Consider the following 18,693-nt stretch of genomic DNA (forward strand, 5'->3'; position numbering starts at 1 on the left):
GAGAGTACCAGGTGGAAGCCTGCAACAACAACGTGGGGAGGACACACCCCCAAGAGGACTTTACTTGGACACTGTTTGGATTGAGGGAATTGTAACCTACTACAACCTAGGGGGTGGAGTGTGTTGTGTTTTCTCCTGCCCCTTGGGATATGCTGTGCTAAGGGAAGACCCTGGCCTGGGACTCTCTGATTGTATAAACAAGTATTTTGGAACAGCATGTTATATACTGAATGATATGTTTTGTTTAAGTCCATGTGCCATCCTGGTAATACGTTGTTATGGTGTTATGAATTGTGAATGCTTTAGTTTCTTGAATAAGGTTTAGAGTGCTTATTATACTGTGTGATTCGACCCTAAAGGTGTGTGTGTGTGTGTGTGTGTGTATGTTTACAGCAGCAGCCCTCAAGTGCGCTGTGCTGATTGGCATTACAGTAGGGGATGGGAAGAAGGAAGGTAATTGGAACTGAAAATAAATAGAAAAAATGAAACAAAAAAATAAAATAGTTGGATAGTAATCTCAGAGGAAAGGTATCAGCAGTGGGCAGGCACAGCAGGGAGTGAGAGGAGAGGTGGGGGAGAGGAGGGACCAGGAAAGGCCTCCAGGAAAAGGGCAGATGTGATGATGGTGAAGATGTTATGATTCTGGGACCATGCAATGCTTTTGGGTGTGTCCATAAAAGCAAATGTGGAAGATGCAGGTGGGGGAAGGTTGAAAATAAGCCATTAGGAGCACTGGAGCTACGCTGCTTGAGGATTTAGAAAGCTGCCCCTTTTGCTTTCAATTTTGCTTCAGTAAATGCAATTTAATTTCAATGCTCATTGACTAGAATTCTTCTTTGGGTCATGTTGAGAAAGAGAAATCAAAAAACCAAATGGGAACAGAAGTACAAAGAACCAAATGAATTGTGTCATTATATACTTTAACTTAGGAATGGAGTCAAAGCAAGTCAAGTGAACAAACATATGCCAAGGGCTTACTATGTGCCGGGCACTATCAAGCACTGGGAAGATGAATAGAAGCAGACAGTCTTGGCCCTCAAAGAGCTTACATTCTACCTTTAAAGATGAGAATGGGGACGGAGAGAAAGATAGGAAGGTAACTGGAGCAGGGGGTATGGTAGAAAGTCCATTGAGTCAGCAATGCACTCTGGAGAGGAAAGAAGACAAGGCTGGCCTGGGCATCCTCCTTAAAATAGAAGTGGTTGGAGGAACCAGTCTATCAGAGGGAGAGGCTACGGGGGGTGCAGGGTACTTCCAATATCCAGGGGTGTAAATGCCTCTTCCAGGGTGATGATGTGTCTATGGTATGGTAAAGAAAACCCAGAATCAGAAGTGTATCTTAGAGAGGAATTAAGAGACAACTTGTTGTATCCAATTCTTCATGACCCCATTTGGGGTTTTCTTGACAGAAATACTAGAGTGGTTTGCCATTTCCTTCTCCAGCTCATTTTACAGATGAGAAACTGAAGCAAACAGGGTAAAGTGACTTGCCCAGGGTCACACAGCTAGTAAGTGTCTGAGAGCAGATTTGAACTCAGGTCCTCCGGATTCCAGGGACAGCAATCACCCCACCACCTCGATGCCCTAAGAGGCAACTAGGAAGGTATAGAAATTTGGAAAGCCCCAGGGGGATTTGCTTTCATGGATACTCAGCTAGCAACTGAAAGTTTAGGGCTGTTCAGTTCTACCTATGCATTTCTGGTTACTGAAGCTGGTAGTTCAAGCTTAGCCTACCATCTGGGGGCTCCCCCAGATATAGCACCGCAGAGTTATTCTAAACATACACCCCCTAGTGTCATAGGAACCGATGCCTCTGGGGAAAGAGAACAAATCAAAGCTCCAGATGAGCAGAATAGGGATTTGGGAGGGTTAGAGCTAAAGTGACTAGAGATAACAGATCCCAGAGTGGTACCCAGAGAAAGGGGCAGTTTTACCGAGATAATCTAGGTGACTGAATCAGAAGGATTAGGAGAGGAGGAGGCAGGGATCTGATAGCCATAGGGACATGGTGGGGAGGAATAAGCATTTATGTGGTGCTGACTATGAGTGAGGCACTGTGCTAAGCACTTTACAGTACAAGGAAGTATTACTTGTCTGTAGCTTCCACCCTCTAGGGATCCTGTATTGATAAAGAGTGTTAGCACTTTCTCTCTTAAACACCAGGGAAGAAAGGAAATCATCCTGGGCTTCTGAGTCAGTAAATAAAGTTGGTAAGGAATGATACAGACAGACCACACAGTGAGTGTGCACCTGACTCTTGTTAGGCCCTGGGGGCTGGGTCTTGGCTACAAGAGGCCTGGTGTTTGGTCGGTTGATGGTTATAATGGGTTGAGGCTTTTCCCATGTGGTTCAGTGGAATGGGGTGGAGTAGGCAATGCCTCTCTATTGCACATATGACCATGAGGTTCAGGCTTGCAGATTCAGTGTCTGGTCCCTCAGCAATAAAGAAAAGCACTCCTTTGGTAAAGTAGGGCAGGCTCCACATAGTTCTGGAGGCTTCCAAATCCCACCTCCAACAGGGATTCCACTGAGAGCCCCACCCGTCCAAGATCAGTGATGGCTCTGGATCTCTGGTCTGGTCTCTAAAGTGGAGGAGAAATGCCATTCCATCACCAACCCATTACCTGCCTTTGGGGAGGGAAGAAAATGCCATTCATTCCGTGGTCTCTTGCCTGGTCTCCTGTCTCCTGCTGGAAGAGGAGAAAGACCCTCTCCATCCCAGCTATTCTAAATCTCAATGGCCAACATTTAAATCCTGCTCTCCTTTCCCTACCGTCGGATCCCTTATTCTCATTCTCAATCCAGCACTGCCAATGGCCCATTTTAAAGCTCCCTGACCCTTCCACTGTGCTTTCTAGAAAGCCTGTTCCATTAGCAATTACCTTGATCTCATTTTAAATCTTGTCCTTTCTCACTCCTTCCATCTGACCAGACAAGAGCTTTGGAAGGATCCATTTGACCCTTGAGTGGGGGATGGACTGGCATGGGGAGAGTCTTGAGGCACTTGAGACCAACCAGAAGGCTACCAAAATAGTTCAGGCATGAAGGGAGGAGGGAATCCACCAGAGCAGTGGGAACATCAAAGGACATAAGCTCTTGTGTATGTTATGATGGTATACAATATGATGGTAAACAAAAAGGATTTAACAACTGATTGGATGTGGATACTGAGAGGGAGGAGCTGAGGATGACACCTAGCTTGTGAGCCTGGGTGACTGTAACCTACCTAAGCCCACCATGTTTCACTCTTAGCCTTTGAGTAAGCTTACAATTTTGATTCATTAGTAATTATGATGCTGCATGACTCGCTTTCACAAAGCATTGCTGGGAGAATATTGGTGTCAAATTGATGAGGTTTTGTGATACAAAGCTATCTGATGTCATTTAGGGTTGTTTTCTTTATATCTCCAGTGCTCAACCTGGTGCCTAATACAAAGAAAGTTCTTAATAAAGGCTTCTTGAAAGACAAAAAAAAATGTACCACTTCCATATTCATGTACCCTAGAATTCCTTTCTCTGATCACAATCTTTTGTCATTCCACTTCTCCTTCTGCCTGCAACCCCAAACTCTGGTCTTCATACCACATGACCTCCAATCCCTCAACCCCTCAAGTCTCTCTCAATATCATCCTTGATATTCTCCTTTCTTCCCATCATGACTCCTTGGTGAACCAAATGTCCTCTTGAATCCCTTGCCTCCTTATCACATCATGGATCTTGCCCTGCCAAGAGTCCACCTTGGATCACTCCCACCATCCTCTGCCTTCATTCCTTAAAACATGCAACTGAATGAAGCTGGAGAAAGTCATGAAATTGTGCTGACAGGTCTACTACAAATTTATGTAACATGTCCTCAACTGGGCCATCACTGCAGCAAAACAATGCTTTATATCTCCCTAATTAACTCATTATCCCACTCACTACAGGAGCTCTTCCAAACCTTTTTCTCCCTCCTCAAACCTCTCATGGCTCGTCCTCCCCTTATCTTCTCAGCTGAGAATCTTGCCTCCTAGTTTACTGCAAAAAATGAGATCATTTACCAAGAGCTTCCTCCCCTCCTCCTCATCTTATATCACCCAGATGCCTTCAGCCACAATCTCCTCCTTCATCTGTCCCACATAATGAGATGGCCCTTCTCCTTGCCAAGGCAAACTCCTCTACATGGACAAGCAATCCCATTCCAACCCATCTTCTCCGGAAGATTCCCCCCCATCATCCCCACTCTCTCACTTGTATTCAATCTCTCCCTGTCTACTGGCTACTTCCCTACCTACAAACATGCCCATGGAGCCTTCATCCATCCTCAGAACACACTCACTTGATCCATCTATCCCCTCTGGGTATCATCCCATATCTCTCCTCCCTGAGAAGGCCACAATAGGTGCCTCCACTTCCCTTTGTCACACTCCCAAGCTCTCTACAGTCTGGCTTCCAACCTCATCATTCAACTGAAATTGCTCTCTCCAAAATTACTAATGATCTCTTAGTTGACAGATCTAAAGGCCTTTCCTCCAACCTCATCCTTTTTGACCTCTCTGCAGCCACTGACATTGCCCTCTTCTCCTTGTTACTCTCTTCTCTCTAGGTTTTTGTGGTACTGCTCTCTCCTGGTTCTCCTCCTACCTATGAAATCATTCCTGCTCAGTCTCCTCTTACTGATCTTCATCCAGGTCATGCCCACTAGCCATGGGTATTCTACAGGGATCTGTCCTGGACCCTCTTTTCTTTCTTCCTCTATACTGCTTCACTTGGTGATCTCATCATCTCCCATGGTTTTGTCGGGGACTCTAGAGGAGAAAGTAGAGCTGAGGACTTTACACAGCTCTGCCTCGCTGAAATCCAATTCACATGCAAGTCAAGACATCACCCTTGTGATGTCATCAGTCCTTTTTGACTTGAACAAAGGACTAACAACATCATCATCTCCCATGGATTTATATGTGCTGGGAATTCTCAAATCTACCTCTCCTTCCCTAACCTCCCTGCTGACCTCCAATCTGGCATCTCCAACTGCCTATTAAACATCTCCAACAGGACGTCCCATTAGACATCTTAAACTCAACAGGTCCAAAACTGAACTCATCTTTCCCCACAGACACTCTCCTTTTTCTAACTTCCCTATTACTATCGAGGGGACCACCATCCTCCTGTTTACCCAAGTTCAACACCAAGGTGTCTTCCTGGACTCCTCACTCTCTCACCTTCCATATCCAATCTGTCTAGTGATTCACTCAGTACCTGGTACATAGTAGGCTCTTAATGTTTATTGATTGTTGCCAAAACCTGCTAGTTTTACCTTCACAACATCTCTCCTATACACTCTTCTCCTCTGACACTGCCACCTCACTGGTACAGGCCCACATCATGTGGATTATTACAATAGCCTTTTGGTGGGTCTCTGTACCTCAATTCTCTCCCTATTCCAGATCCATTCTCTACTTGGCTGCCAGAGCACACCCTAAAGTGCAGGTCTCTGACCAGGGAAACTCTATTCCAGTGGCTCCCTATCACCTCTAGGATCAAATATAAAATCCTCCGGCACTCAAAGTCTTTCATAACCTGCTTCCCCCACACCTTTTCAGTCTTCTTACACCTTATATCACCCCTTCCCCTACCCCACATATTAAGCAATCCTATGTATGTGACACTGGCCTTTTTGCATTTCCTTCCACAAGACAAAGCATCTTTCAACTCTGAGAGTCAGTCATTTTCACTGGCTGTCCCCCATGCCTGGAATTCTCTCCCTCCCGGTTTCCTTCAAGTCCCAGCTAAAATCTCACCTTTTACTGGAAATCTTTCCTGATCCCCCCTTAAGTCTAGTGCCTTCCATCTGTTGCTTATTTCCATAGCTCATTAGTACATAGTTGTTTGCATGTTGTCTTCATAAGACTTGAGAGCTTGGGAGCAGGCACTGTACTTTACCTTTTCTTGAATCTCCAGTACACTATGCCTGGCACATAGTAGGTACTTAATTACATGTTAATTGACTAATAGTAAAAGGAAAGGGAGACGACACTGAGACAAAAGCAATGGTCTTAATGGAGGCCCCCATCTGCCTAAATGTTTGGTGGAAAATGGGAGGTTTGTGATGACAAAGGGGAGAGCAGGTGATACTTTCCACCAGGCCAGTAAGTCCGGAGCAGACCATTCCAAGACAAGAGGCCTCAGGAGGGTTTGGTGATGGAGAGTCTACAGAGGGGCAGTTGCTGGGTCAAAGGTTTGGTGTTAGTAAAAGCCACCCACATACTGGGATGCTCAGTCTTGTTACAGTGACTCAGGGACAAGCAGCAGGAGATCCTGTAATGGCAAGCAAAGTGGGACTTTTTACTGTTTTTTCTTTTGGAGTGCTTCTCAGCACTAAGGCAATCAAGTGCCTTTGATTGAGTCTTGCCTTTGTTTGTAGGAAGGCCCATACCCTTTTGCTAATTAGGTCATGAGAGGTGTGAAGCTATCTGACCCTGAAGAAGTATATATATACCCTGAGGTTAACATTTTGTTTGGGACTCACTCACTGGAAGTGTTGTATGATTTTGACTTTGGGTAACTGTTGGAGCCCCCCCAGCCCCCCACCCCGGCTTTGAAAAACCCAGATGTTGGTGCTTCTCTTTCTGGTAACTATGTATGTAATGTCTTGGTCAGATGGCTAGAAGCCTGTCTGTTGATTGGTGTTATTTTGCTCCATTTATATAATTTCTGTTTGTAATTTCTGTTTGTGTTTGCTCTGAAGTTCAGGGTGCTGACTTTTCTCCCTGAACTAAATGAATGATATATGTACATTTAATTAAAATGAGATTGTTAACCCCTTAAAGTTGTTTTCCTTAGAAAAGCAGATCAAAGAACCTGTGCTAGCAGCCCTCCTGTGTGCTGATGTTATTGGCCTTAGATAGCCACAGTAGTGGCAAGTAGCATCATTGTTACATATGGGGAGAGGAGGCCTCCAAATCCAGGCCCTGAATGAGGCTAGGGCTGGGACATAGAGTAATAGTCACTCTGCCCTGGTTTCCTGCTGGGGGAGAGCAACTCCCCCTGCCCTCACATATACTCTTATACATATATGCTACATTCAATACACATCCCAGTTTTCTCCTGGGTCTCCTTTGTGGTCAGTTGTGGTGAAAAAGTTGTCTCCATTTGAAATTCAAATCTAGGTCCTGACACCAAATCTGGCCCTCTGCCACACTGCCTTTCCGATCTTTTCTGGAAAACAAAACCACCTTCTTTTCTAAACTTTTTCCAATCTCACTTCTAATTTTCTCATTCCTCTGAAACTGCCCTCTTCAAAGGCATCAATGATTTCTTAACTACCAAATCTAATACTCTTCTTTCACCCCTTTTCTTTGTCTTCTTTGCAGACTTTGACGCAATTGATCTAAACGCAATTTGCCCTGCTCCCTTACTAGCCTCAGACATGTCCTAGCTGTGTGACCCTGGGCAAGTCATTTAACCCTGTTTGCCTCCATCTCCTCATCTATAAAATGAGCCGGAAAAGGAAAGGGCAAACCACTCCAACATCTTTGCCGAGAGAACCCCAAATGGGGTCACGGAGCGTCAGACACAAAAGTAAAACAAATGAACAACTTCCTTGACATAATACTGATGGAATCCTAATAAAGCTGCTCCCAGCCCCAATATTCTAACTCCCTTATGGGCCCCACTGAACAACAGACATGTCCTAATTTAACCACACAATCTGGCTTTAACCACCCCATAGGCCTCCAGACTCAATACAGCCACTGCCCACAGACTCAGTACAGCCACTGCTCCTAGCTAGCCTCTGCCCGAAGATCCAATTCTCATGTTTAAATAGGTGCATCCTTGTGCTCAACCAAAATTACATCATCCATTTAGCCCAAGACAGGACCACAGACCTATCTATCTATCTTGACCAGACAGTGTTACACCCAAATGAAGCCCACCACTAATCCCCTTTTGAGCCCACCATTTAATCCCCCTTATACTTTTGTCTTTGTCCCTGTCCTATACTCTGTAATGTCTTGAAACAGCTTAAGGCATAGTTTGGGTATTCTCGGGGTAGATTGCCTGAGGCTAGTCCCCTCTCCTGAATCAGCATTCTGTATATTCTCTCTACATCAGCATTATGTGCAATGATTAGTTCCAGGGTGGGGTACAAGTTTATCTTAAGGAGAGACCACCCTATTACCAAATAGGGTCCCCACACCCTGGGTTATGGTGAAATTATTCTGCTGACCAAGCTAGGTACCTCCACCCAGAACATAGCTGATCAAGTAGGGGGTACTTTCTGGGAAATTCCACCCTGTACCCTCCACCCTGTTCTAGGAAGCTAACCATCCTGGGAGGGACCCCCTTGTCCAGGATGGTCGCACCCCTGTACCCTTGCGCCATATTCCCAAATTAACCCTGAGCTATGAAGCCAACCAATGGCTGTTCCTTGCTTCTGCACATTGCTTCTGCTAGTGAACCTCCCTAATTGTGTAATTGTGGTTTTTGCCTTTATAAGCTTGTAAGTCCCTCAGTTCGGGACTGCCTGATTTGAGTGCATACTCCAGGTAGTCGTGTGCTTGATCAATAAATCCACACTTAAATTTACCTTGAACCCAGGTTCGTCTCCCTGTTATTTTCTACACAACAGGACCACAATAGCTAGCCAATCAGAAAGCAGCACGACCAGGATGTTTGACCGTCAAACCATAGAAGGGACCCCTCCCCATTACCTAATCCCTTAACAAACCCCTCCTGCCTTTTTAATATTCATAACTTCTGTTGCATAATCAGCATCATTACACTACAAATTCCCCTATGTTTCTTAGTAGTTGCTGCTTCCTCTTGGAACCTATCCTGCTTCTGAGGGGCACCAATCCTCAATAAATGCCTGGACTTGGATTAGAGATGGTCTGACTTTGAATTCTTTGAGACAACCCCCACAACACACCATGAAACCACAACAATACTACCTTGAGAAACATCTCCTTCCCTTCCACCCCTTTGCCCCCAACTTTCCTGTTTCTCTTTATGTGTTGTCTTCCCTCATTAGTAGATAAGTTCCTAGGTAATGAATTGCTTACATTTTGGAATATCCCAGGCACTCAGTGCAGTGTGGTTTAATAAATCCTTTATCTAGCTACCAATCTATCAATCAAGGAGCTAGCTATCTATTAATCTATTTTTACAACTCTTTTTGTAGTACCAAAGACCTGGAAAATAAGGAGTGTTCATGAACTAGGGAACAACTCAACATATCATGGCATATGAATAGGACAGAATCCTATTGTGCTATTAACAAAGGATGAAAGGAGTGGTTTTGGAGAAACCCGGCAACCATTTATACAAGGGCAACAATATCGTAAAGACAGATAACTCTGAAAGACCCGAGAATTCTGATCAATGCAACGACCAGTCGTGATCCCAGAGGACCGGTGATGAAGTGAGGGGAATGCGCTCAAGATGCAGAATGGGACCTACATTTTTGGACATGGCCAACTGGGTGAATGTGTTGTTTGACTTCATTACAAGGTGGGGTGTGTCTGTGTTTGTTTTAAATGGTGAGGGAGTGGATAAGAAGAAAATGTTTAGTTAAAAAAAAAAAGCTCTTCACAATGTGGCTCCTCCCTACCTTTCCAGATTTCCCATTTTCCAAAAATTCTGCGATCCAACAACACTGACCTATTTATCGGTACTTTGAACCTGACACTCCATCTCCTGTTCCATGCATGCCTGGTAGGTTATACCCTTCACCTCTTCCTTAGGTTCCCTGGCTTCCTTCAAGACAGTTCAAATCCAGGCAGCTTTCCTCCTCATTTTTACTGTACTAAACTCGGCTCCAAGCCTTCTTCCAGGCCACATCAACAGTACCTCTTCTTTCTCACATACAGTATGTCTCCCTCTCCCTCTGTACCATCTCCAAGGCCAAGAACAAATCTCTGGCATCCCCCTCTCTAAGGAAGCATCCAGGAAAGAACAGTGGTGCAGAGGAAAGACGTGGGGTCAGAAGACTAGAATTCAGATGCCAGTTCCGATGGTGTGTGATCTTGGACAAATCACTTTAGTTCACCTGGCCTCGTTTCCTCACCTGTAAACTGCAGAGGTGGGAGGGGGGACATATTTGACTAGATCACTTGTAAGGGCCCTTCCAGCCTGTGAATCTGGGCTCCAACGCCATTTCTGCAATTTACTCCCTTTTGGACAAGTCAGTTATTGAGGCTGGGGAATATGTGGGTGTGGGAGAGATGCAGAAGTGCCGGTGGATCCCTCAAAACGACCCAAAAGCGGGGGTAGCTTCTTCCCCTGACCCAAGCAGCATTCAGTGCCCCACATGCCCCACTTTCCAAGGCAGACAACAGAAAACTCAGCTCCCATACTTTATTGGGACTGTGACTTAGGTGGGGCAGCCTCCAGGGGCCCCCCACTAATGAGGTCAGTGCTACAGCATATAAGTTCACCATGATTGCTCAATAAATACAGACCAATGGAAAGGGTAGGTACATATTTAAGATTCCATCCACTTGGGTAGGGGAGGAAGTGGGATGGGGGCAAGTATATTGGTAGAGTTTAACCATAGATGAGAACAAAGTAGGAATTTCCACTTTACAGATGGGGGTGGGGGGAGAGTGCAGCTCCATATTATATATGGGAGGGGTCAGGCAAAAGAACAAGTTCCACTTTACAGATCAGGGATGGGTAGAAATTTACAGACAGGAGTATGAGGAAGGGAAGTTCCATATTAAATATGAGTGAGGCAAGGAGGATACTTTCATTTTACAGATGGGGAAAATGTTTCTGGTAAGCTTCATTTTACACGAGGGGAAGGATGCTCCAGGGCCATTCCATTCCCAGGTGACAGGAGGGATGGCACATACACAAGAGGGGAAGGAAAGGCCCTGAGGCTAGAGAATGAGGGAAGTGTAGCCCACAGGCACAAGACCCTCAGCCCCATCTCGCCCACACCGGAGCCAGTCCTCATCCACAGTGGAGACTACACGAAGCACCTCCCCACGCCGGAAACTCAGCTGATCAGGTCCAGCCGCTGTGTGATCACAGAGGGCCCGGACTGCCCTGTGAGGATACACAGAGATAAGGGTGAGCGAGACCAACCTGAAGCCTCTAGTATTATCCTTTCCCTTTTCCTCCTCACCTCTGCACTGGGAGTTCACCGGGGTCTGGTGCCTCAGGCTCTTCTGGTGGGGAGCTTGGCTCAGGGGGGCCACCCTTTCTCACCCAGGCCAGCACGCTCACAGCAGGAGGCAGCCAGCTGGACGGTCTCCTGGAAGGGTGGCCAGGTTTAAGGAATATGTCCCACACTCTGCCCCCTTCCAGGAAAAACTGGAAGTCTGGTGGGAGAGGAGGGGTTGAAGGGTCCTCTAAAGGCCAAATGTTCATTTCGATAGGACCAGGGGTCAATGGCCCTACTAGGGTCAGAAAGGAGATTTTAGGATCACTATGGTGGTGTTTCTAGGGCCCCAGGTAACTATGGGGGCTAGGAAGGCCATCAGACCTCTCACTGTGGGGCCATAATCAGAAGCACATACAGTATACCTTGCATGTTGCCTCAATTAGCCACGTTCTATAATAACTCATAACTAAATCTCAGCTTAGGGGACAAAATTCTGTGTGACATTTTTCTTGGCCCGATATGGTGTTTTTGCAGACCTAATTAAACACCTATCTGTATACAGAAACGGTAGAAGAGAAGGATTAGGGGTCAATGAGTGGTCTTCAAGTGGACTGGTTGGAGTTCAAGGCCATTAAGGGCTTAAGGAGATCATTAGGAAACCTGTAGCCCAATTACCTGGACTTTAGTGGACCACAGTCTGTCTCTGTTGGCCCTGCCGGAACCCCAAACAGTCTCCCCAGCCACATGCGTCTGGCCTGGACTGGCTCTTCTTCTGATGGCGGACTCTCCTTGGTGCTCTCAGTCGGAGCACCCTGTTTCCGGGAACCCCAGCGGGGAAGAGGGAAGCCCTCTGCCCCACCTGAGGCATAGACCCGGGAAGCCTGGGTCAGCTGTTCCCACCAGCCACTAGATGGAGAGGGACCTTGGGGGGCCTCGCCTGTACCTCCCCGGAGGCTCTGAGCCAACCGTTCACCCCAGCCCAACACAGCCTGTACTGTCTGCTGCAGTGCAGGTGGTGGTCCTGGAGGAGTGGGGGGATGGGGAGGGCCCAAGGGCAGGTGATTGTGGTGCTCAAAAAGGAGATCCAGGTGGAAGGTGAGCACGGACAGAGGCTGGAGCAGAAGCAACAGCTCAGTGGAGAGGGAGGGGCAGCCTCCTCGGGCCAGTGAAAAGAAAGCTGTAGGCAGGTACAGCACAGACAGGAGGCCTAGAGATGATGGAGAAAGGGAGTATTAGATGCTGGCAGCTAGGATTAATAAAAGGATTTGTTCTGTGAAGTTTGGATTCAGTCAAAGGCTGCACTTGAGGACCTGGAAGGCCACCCTTGAGGAGCTAGAGAGTCACATGTGGCTTTGAGGCCCCAGGTTCCCCATCCCTGTCCTAGCCACATACTAATACATACCCCTGACCCCCCCCATACCCCTAGGGTTTGTGTTTCCAACCCCTCATACTTATTGTCTTCACATTCATTTTATTTTAAAAAATATACATTGAGACATACTGAACTAATTCAGGGAATGGGGAAAAAAAAACACAAACAATTCATAATGTTCAACTAGATGGTCCCCACCCACCAGTCCACATGCTTTCTTTTCCCCCTACCTCCATCTTTCTCAAACCATCCCCAGGCCCTCTGACCTGTATCCTCTTGGAGGTTGGAAAACCATATCTCCAGCTGTTTGGTGCTATAAGGGGAGATAGAGGTGAAAAAAGAAGTCAGAGAATTAGGGCCATGAAAGACCTAATAAGCCCACAGGGTTACAGGCAGATCTGGAAGGGACCTCAGAGACCACCTAGCTGGACCTTCTCCTTTTAAGGGGGGGAAATTCAGATAAAGAGGTAATGGTGACTCCCCCAAAGTCACACAGCAAAAAAGTATGAGATTCTCAAGGACTTTAACCCAAGTCCCCTGGTCAAAAACCCAGGGGGGTCTTTACCGCTTATGTTTTCTGTATGAGATACAATAGCAGAGTAGGAGAGGGGGTGGGAGTTCAGGGGTGGGAAAGATCTCCTAGGGTCTGCTTGGGACACCCTATACAAGGTACTCAGGAGAGCCTCACAGCAGCAGGAGTCCCAGGGGACAGGTGTTGGGGTCTCACTTGAGGAGGCCGAGAATGAAGGCATGGAACCGGCTTCGGCTGCTGCTGAGAGGTGTCAGTCGGCTGACCTGATTATACAGGTTTCCCAGGGAATGGGCGCAGGAACCTGGGGACACAGAGTGAGCAGTATTATTGTGGAGGCACTCTGTGGTGAGACTATGTATCAATGCCTACACACACACACACACACACACACACACACACCCCTCCTATTTACAGAGCCCCACTTTCTCCTAGGACACACCCTGCCCTCAGGGCCAGCCTCTGTCCCACCTCACCAGGTTTCACAGATGCTTCCACTACACTCCAAGGATTGCTTCTCCGCTGCCCCGTGATGAGATCCTTTCTAAATGGTTTTAATCCATCAGCCACCAAGGCATGGAGAGCGGGGCACAATGTGGTCAGCACCAGATGTCCCACATCAGGGCTCAATCGGCTATCCCCTAGCTGGGCCTAGGCAATGAGGAAGAGTGGACATCAAAGACCCACCATCCAATCCGTCCTCTCAGTCCCAGAGAGTTTCCCTAATCCTGTTTGCTCAGGTCCCAGGTAGGACCCACCCCTCTTCCTCTCAACTCCCTACCTGTGTCTTAAGAGAAAGGCATAGTGGTCCAGCCCCCACCCCAAACACAGCACCTTCCCTTACAAGACTTTCTTCCCATCTCCCCAAGCCCCACTAACCTTTTGCACCAGGTTCCTGGCTGCCCCAAAATGGGAGATGATTTTGTCCACCGAGGCACTAACTGCAATCAGGAGGCCTTCAGGGAAAAGAAGGATATGTCCATCAGTAAAGAACAGCCCTCCCTAGTGCAGACTGAGGACCCAAAGACAAGCGGGCAGCGCTGCAAAGGGCTGGGAGACACACAGTTCATTAGAAAAAGGGGCCACAAGTTCAACGTTAAGGGTCAGAAGACAAAAGTCAAGGTCACTACCTTTCTTCTCCTCTTGCAGATGGCCAGATCCCTGCTTGGCTTCTGCCATCCACAGGCATTGGGCCCCAGGTACACCAGCAAATGACCAGGAACTCCGGACTGGGGGAGATTTCGAGGCAGGTAGAGAAAAGATTCGATTCAAGAAAGAGTTATTAAGCAATTACTGCTTACATGGCCTTGCCTAGACCCTGCTCTGAGAGCAGATCGAACCAGAACCGGCTAAGGGAATCACCCTCCAGATGAATCGGACTGCCCTCCTGGTGGGGTAATGGGGGGAGGGCAGAGCTGGGGAGCCAGCAGGGAGGGTCCTGAAGGGCGGCCCCAGAGGACCGGCTCAACCCCTCACCCTTCAAGCCTAGTAAACCCCAGGAGTGACTGCAAGGTCCTTCCTGGTTCCCGGTCTGGCCTCCCAAGTCTTTTGTTCCCGGAAGTCCAGAGCCAGGCTTACCTCCCGCTGAGAGGGAGACGGGGGGGGGGGGGCGGGGGGGGCCTCGGGCCCCCGAGGGGCGGGGGAAGGGTGGTTCCGCGCCCCGCCCCCGTCCCAGCCCGGGGCGTGGAGAGCACGTGAGGAGCCACGGCCAATAGAAGGACAGACAGACAGACAGAAGCTGGGGTGGGGGGGAGGGGGGTAGACGAGACGAGGGGAGAGGGAGAGGCTGGAAAGGGGAAAACCAAGGACCCAAACCCGCCTTTTCTCCTCCTCTACCCTCGCTTCCTACAATGCTGGCCCACACTGGGGAGGGGACGGCAGTGGGAAAGGCCACGGGGAGAAGGACGGACTAGAGTCCTTTGCATGAACCAATGGGTTCGCGCGGGCTCTTCCCGCCCCCTGCAGCGAGGTGCGGGCGAGGCCAGAACTCCAAGGACCAATGAATTCCTAGGGGGCGGGACTAGAACCCCAGGGGACAATGAGTTTAGGGTGGATGGGGACTGGAGGTCCCACAGAGAAGTAAAACATTATTGGGTTTCCCGTGGGGAAGCGCCCTTTTCCTGGGTCCGGGTAGGTCCAGAGCCCCAGCCGTAAGCCCAGAGGTTACCACCGTAGGGAAGGACCGCACGCCCAGGGGCCAAGAGCATCCCAGATGCCTCGGAGGGCGGGGTGTGGCCAGGTGTTCGGGGCGTGGCCAGGTGAGGGACACAGTCAGTCTTACGTTGCCTGGGTGGCGGTGGCGGGCTCCTGGGTCTGCGCCGGGCCTTCGACTGTGGCGGTGGCGGCAGGGGGGCGGCTACCTGGCGGGGTGGGGGAGCCGCGGAGGGAAAGGTGCTGCTTCTGGGGAAGAGCGGGGACAGCAGCAGCGCCAGCTCGGGGCTGGCCAGGCAGGGCAAGGCCCCCCGGGCCGGGGGCGAATAAGCCCCTACGGGCGACAGGCGGACCGGCAGCAGCTGCTCCTCCGTGGGGCTAGACCCCCCGAGCAGTCGCAGCCCCGGGCCAGGCCACCCAGCCAGTGGGGCCAAGAGCAGGGAGCCGGCTCCCCCCGCTCCCGCGCCCTCCAAGAGGGGACGACCGTCGGCCGAGAACCGAAAAACCAAGGGCCGAGGGAGGAGGAGGGGGCCAGCTACAGGCGGCGGGGACAGAGCAGGTGCAGGGTGGGGGTGGGGGGGGCAGCGGGACGGGCAGCCAGGCGAGGAGGGGGCAAGGAGAAAGAGGGGAGCAGAAAATTAGTCCCACTCCCCTTATGACACCACCCCTACTCCCCTTTCCCAGAGCTCTCCCCAGGCCCCGGTAAAGGGGAGGGGGGGACAGGAAGCGAAAAGTTGGGGTGGAGGAGGAGACAATGGGGCAGCACATGAAGGAGAGGTTCCAGAAACTCCGAGATAGGAGGAGGTTAAGGTCAGATCGGCCCCCCACATCCAGGCCCTTCCCAGCCAGCCTCGGTTCCCCCCCAGCTGGGAACCCCCTTACCCTCTATGTCAGGGGGCTCCCTGGGCTGGGTCGGTTCCTTCCCTACAGGAACATCGTCAGCGGCCACTGGGCTGCCAGGCCTAACATCCCCAGACCTCCCTTCAGCAATGGGCTGTAGCCCCAAGCGGGTCTTCTTCCTTCGGGGTGGGACTGGTGGAGGTGGAGGCCTCGGTGGGACCAAGGCCCAGCCAGCTGGGGGGTCCCTGGGTGGAACTGGGGGGGGTGGGGCCCGGCTTCGGGAGCGAAGCTCCTTGAAGGTGGTGACCTCCCGGGGAGGGGCAGGGGAGCCATTCAGAGCCCCACTGGGAGGCAGTTCTGTGTCTGGGGAGAAGATGATTAACCAGTCACTCCTGTCCTTCTTGGCCTGTGGGGGAAGGAGAAGCCCTGAGCCCCGTTTCCGCTTCTGGGCCAGCTCGTGGAAGGATGTGATTGTCCGGTGGGGCACAGGTTCCCCACTGACATCACCTTCAATTTTCCCAGTATTGGTTTTCCAGCCAGAGTCGGTATTCTCAGTGCTAGTTTTCCAGGAAGAGTCAGTGTATCCAGGGCCAGTTTTCCGGCTAGAATCAGTATTCTTCTCCGTGAGTTTCCAGATAGAGTCAGTATTCTCAGTATTAGTTTTCCAGGTAGAGTCTGAATTGCCATTGAGTTGCCAGCCGGGGTCATTATTTTCAGGGTCAGTTTTCCAGCCAGAGTCAGTGTTAACAGAGTCAATTTTACAACTGCTAATGATTTTCCAACTGGATCCAGTTTTCCCACCAGCTTCAATTTTCCCATTGTATGTCTCCAAGGCTTGTTCAAGGAGCTCAGTGGTAAGGAGACCCTGCCCTCTTCCCTCTTCACCTGCTACTGAGGAGTGCTGGTCCTGAAAAGTGGACAAAGTATTGCAGTTGGAGTCTAGACCAGTGACAGAAGGGGAAGAGGCTCCAGAGCAAGAATCTGGAGAGCAGCAGAAGCTGTCTGGGCTACAGTCAGGACCTTCTGTGGTCAGAGGAGAGCCTTCATCCAAAGGGATAATGCTAGGCTGAGGATGGGCTTCCTCCTCTGGAGGGAAGTCCCGGGAATAAACAGAGACAGGAGATTCATCAGGAGTGAGGTCTGAGCAGGTGCTGAGTGAAGATGAGCAGCCAGGGTCTGATGGGGATACCACTCCCTCTTCTTCCTCCTCTGTTTCCCCTTGACGATTTTCCAGTTCTGGACCATGCTCCCGGCAGCAACGACAGGGAACTGCAGGGCTGTTGGAGTTGGCATCCACCAAGGTCCCACTACAAGGTACTCCACTCTCCTTGCCCCCTGTGTCTCCAGGAGGTGGTGGAGTGCTCAGAGGCCCTTCCCTGAGTTCTGGACGGCGGGACAGGTGCAGGCCTAGAGAGACATGCTGAAGATGGATGTGATTAAGGTTACAGAGCAAGGCCCGTTGTGGGGAAAGCATGGTGCCTTGGGGAGGAGGGTGAAATTCTTAGAAGAGAAAACAAGGTTCTCCCAGCCCTTCAGATTGACCTGACTGCGGCTCTGGAGACCTGAAAGACAGTGAAATGAAAACAGAGACAAGAAGTTCAGTAAAACAAGAACCAGCATTTTTTTTTCTAAGGTAAGGGGGGCACGGGCAGGGAAGACATTAGAGTGAACCCTGGTCGTCTAGAGGCTGAGAGGGTGAAGGAGAGATCATTGAAATTAAATTAGCCTCGAATTGCCATTAATTAGAACTGCAATGCTTACTGGGTGGAGACCGGTCCGACTGGACAGCCCCCCTGTCCTTTTAATTCCTAAGGAGAATTCGTCTGAGCCCCGGATACCCTACCGGCCCCCCCTCCCTCTCTTATCTCCTAATCTCTGGGGATGGAGGTGGGCGTTGCCTTGAGAGAGGATGGGTCTGGGGGCTAACTGCCACCCAGGGCGGTGCCGGGCTCTGCAGCACCCAGAGCCTGGGCCCAAGACTGGCCCCGCCCGGCCTTCCCCCAAGCTCCAGGCTACGCTAAATGGGGAGGGAGACAGCCCCGCCCCAAGATGCTTCTGCCGCAAGCAGCACACGGAGGGTTAACCGAGAAAGAGAAAAGAGGGTAGCCTTAAGTCCATCCGCACCCCGCCTAACCCTCCCCGGTGTCCTCCCAAGGCCATTCCCTGGACTCCCAGGGACCCTTGGTCTGTTTGTTCACCCGCCGCAGCCCCCTCCCTGGCCTCCGTTAGTCTATTCTTCCAGGTCCCTCAGTCTCTATCCGTGCTCGTCCCACCCTGGGTTGTCTTGCTTCCCAGATCGGTGGTTCCGTCCATTCATCCGTGCCCCACCTTCAAACCCCATTCTCACTCCATCTCTCCGTTCATTTTTGCTTCCATCCCAGCCAGTGATGTCCCCTCGTCCATACGCCCCTCCTTTCCCCCCGCTTCTCTATCTGCCCCCCTCCCCCAGCTCACCGGTCCCCTCCTCACCTGCGTCCTCCAGCAGCCGCCTCCTCCCCCCTCCCCACCCGGCTGCCTCCCTGGTTCGGGATCCGGCCCCCACCCCGCAGTACCGGGTGGGGAGAGGGCGGAGCCCTAGGTTAGTCCTCCCTGCGCCTCTGCGCACCTACGCGTAGGGGCGGGATTTCCCTTAGGCCACGCCCCCGAGGCGGGTGCTGTAGCTGTTCCCCAAGCCCCAGCCTGGTTAAAAAGCTTCCAATGCCAATTCCACTC

The 18,693-nt window shown here is 50.3% G+C and overlaps 1 protein-coding gene across 2 annotated transcripts; it reads right to left on the minus strand.

Annotated features, from left to right (window-relative positions):
• Window positions 1-10,324: 10,324 nt before the first annotated feature.
• Window positions 10,325-18,549, minus strand: RUSC1 (RUN and SH3 domain containing 1). 2 transcript variants are annotated; one of them, XM_036756973.1, is made up of 10 exons: window positions 18,451-18,549; window positions 16,024-17,543; window positions 14,121-14,219; window positions 13,870-13,946; window positions 13,467-13,641; window positions 13,189-13,294; window positions 12,728-12,774; window positions 11,765-12,296; window positions 11,111-11,239; window positions 10,325-11,031 (listed from the first exon to the last, which is right to left on the minus strand). In XM_036756973.1, exons 2-10 carry the CDS (start codon window positions 17,453-17,455, stop codon window positions 10,863-10,865), a joined length of 2,766 nt encoding a protein of 921 aa, XP_036612868.1. In that variant the 5' UTR covers window positions 17,456-17,543; window positions 18,451-18,549; the 3' UTR covers window positions 10,325-10,862. The 2 variants fall into 2 exon arrangements, with proteins under 2 accessions (XP_036612868.1, XP_036612869.1); XM_036756974.1 differs by lacking the exons at window positions 16,024-17,543; window positions 18,451-18,549 and adding an exon at window positions 14,569-14,582.
• Window positions 18,550-18,693: the final 144 nt, after the last annotated feature.

The sequence above is a fragment of the Trichosurus vulpecula genome, chromosome 4 (genome assembly GCF_011100635.1).
Source record: "Trichosurus vulpecula isolate mTriVul1 chromosome 4, mTriVul1.pri, whole genome shotgun sequence".
NCBI lineage: Eukaryota > Metazoa > Chordata > Mammalia > Diprotodontia > Phalangeridae > Trichosurus > Trichosurus vulpecula.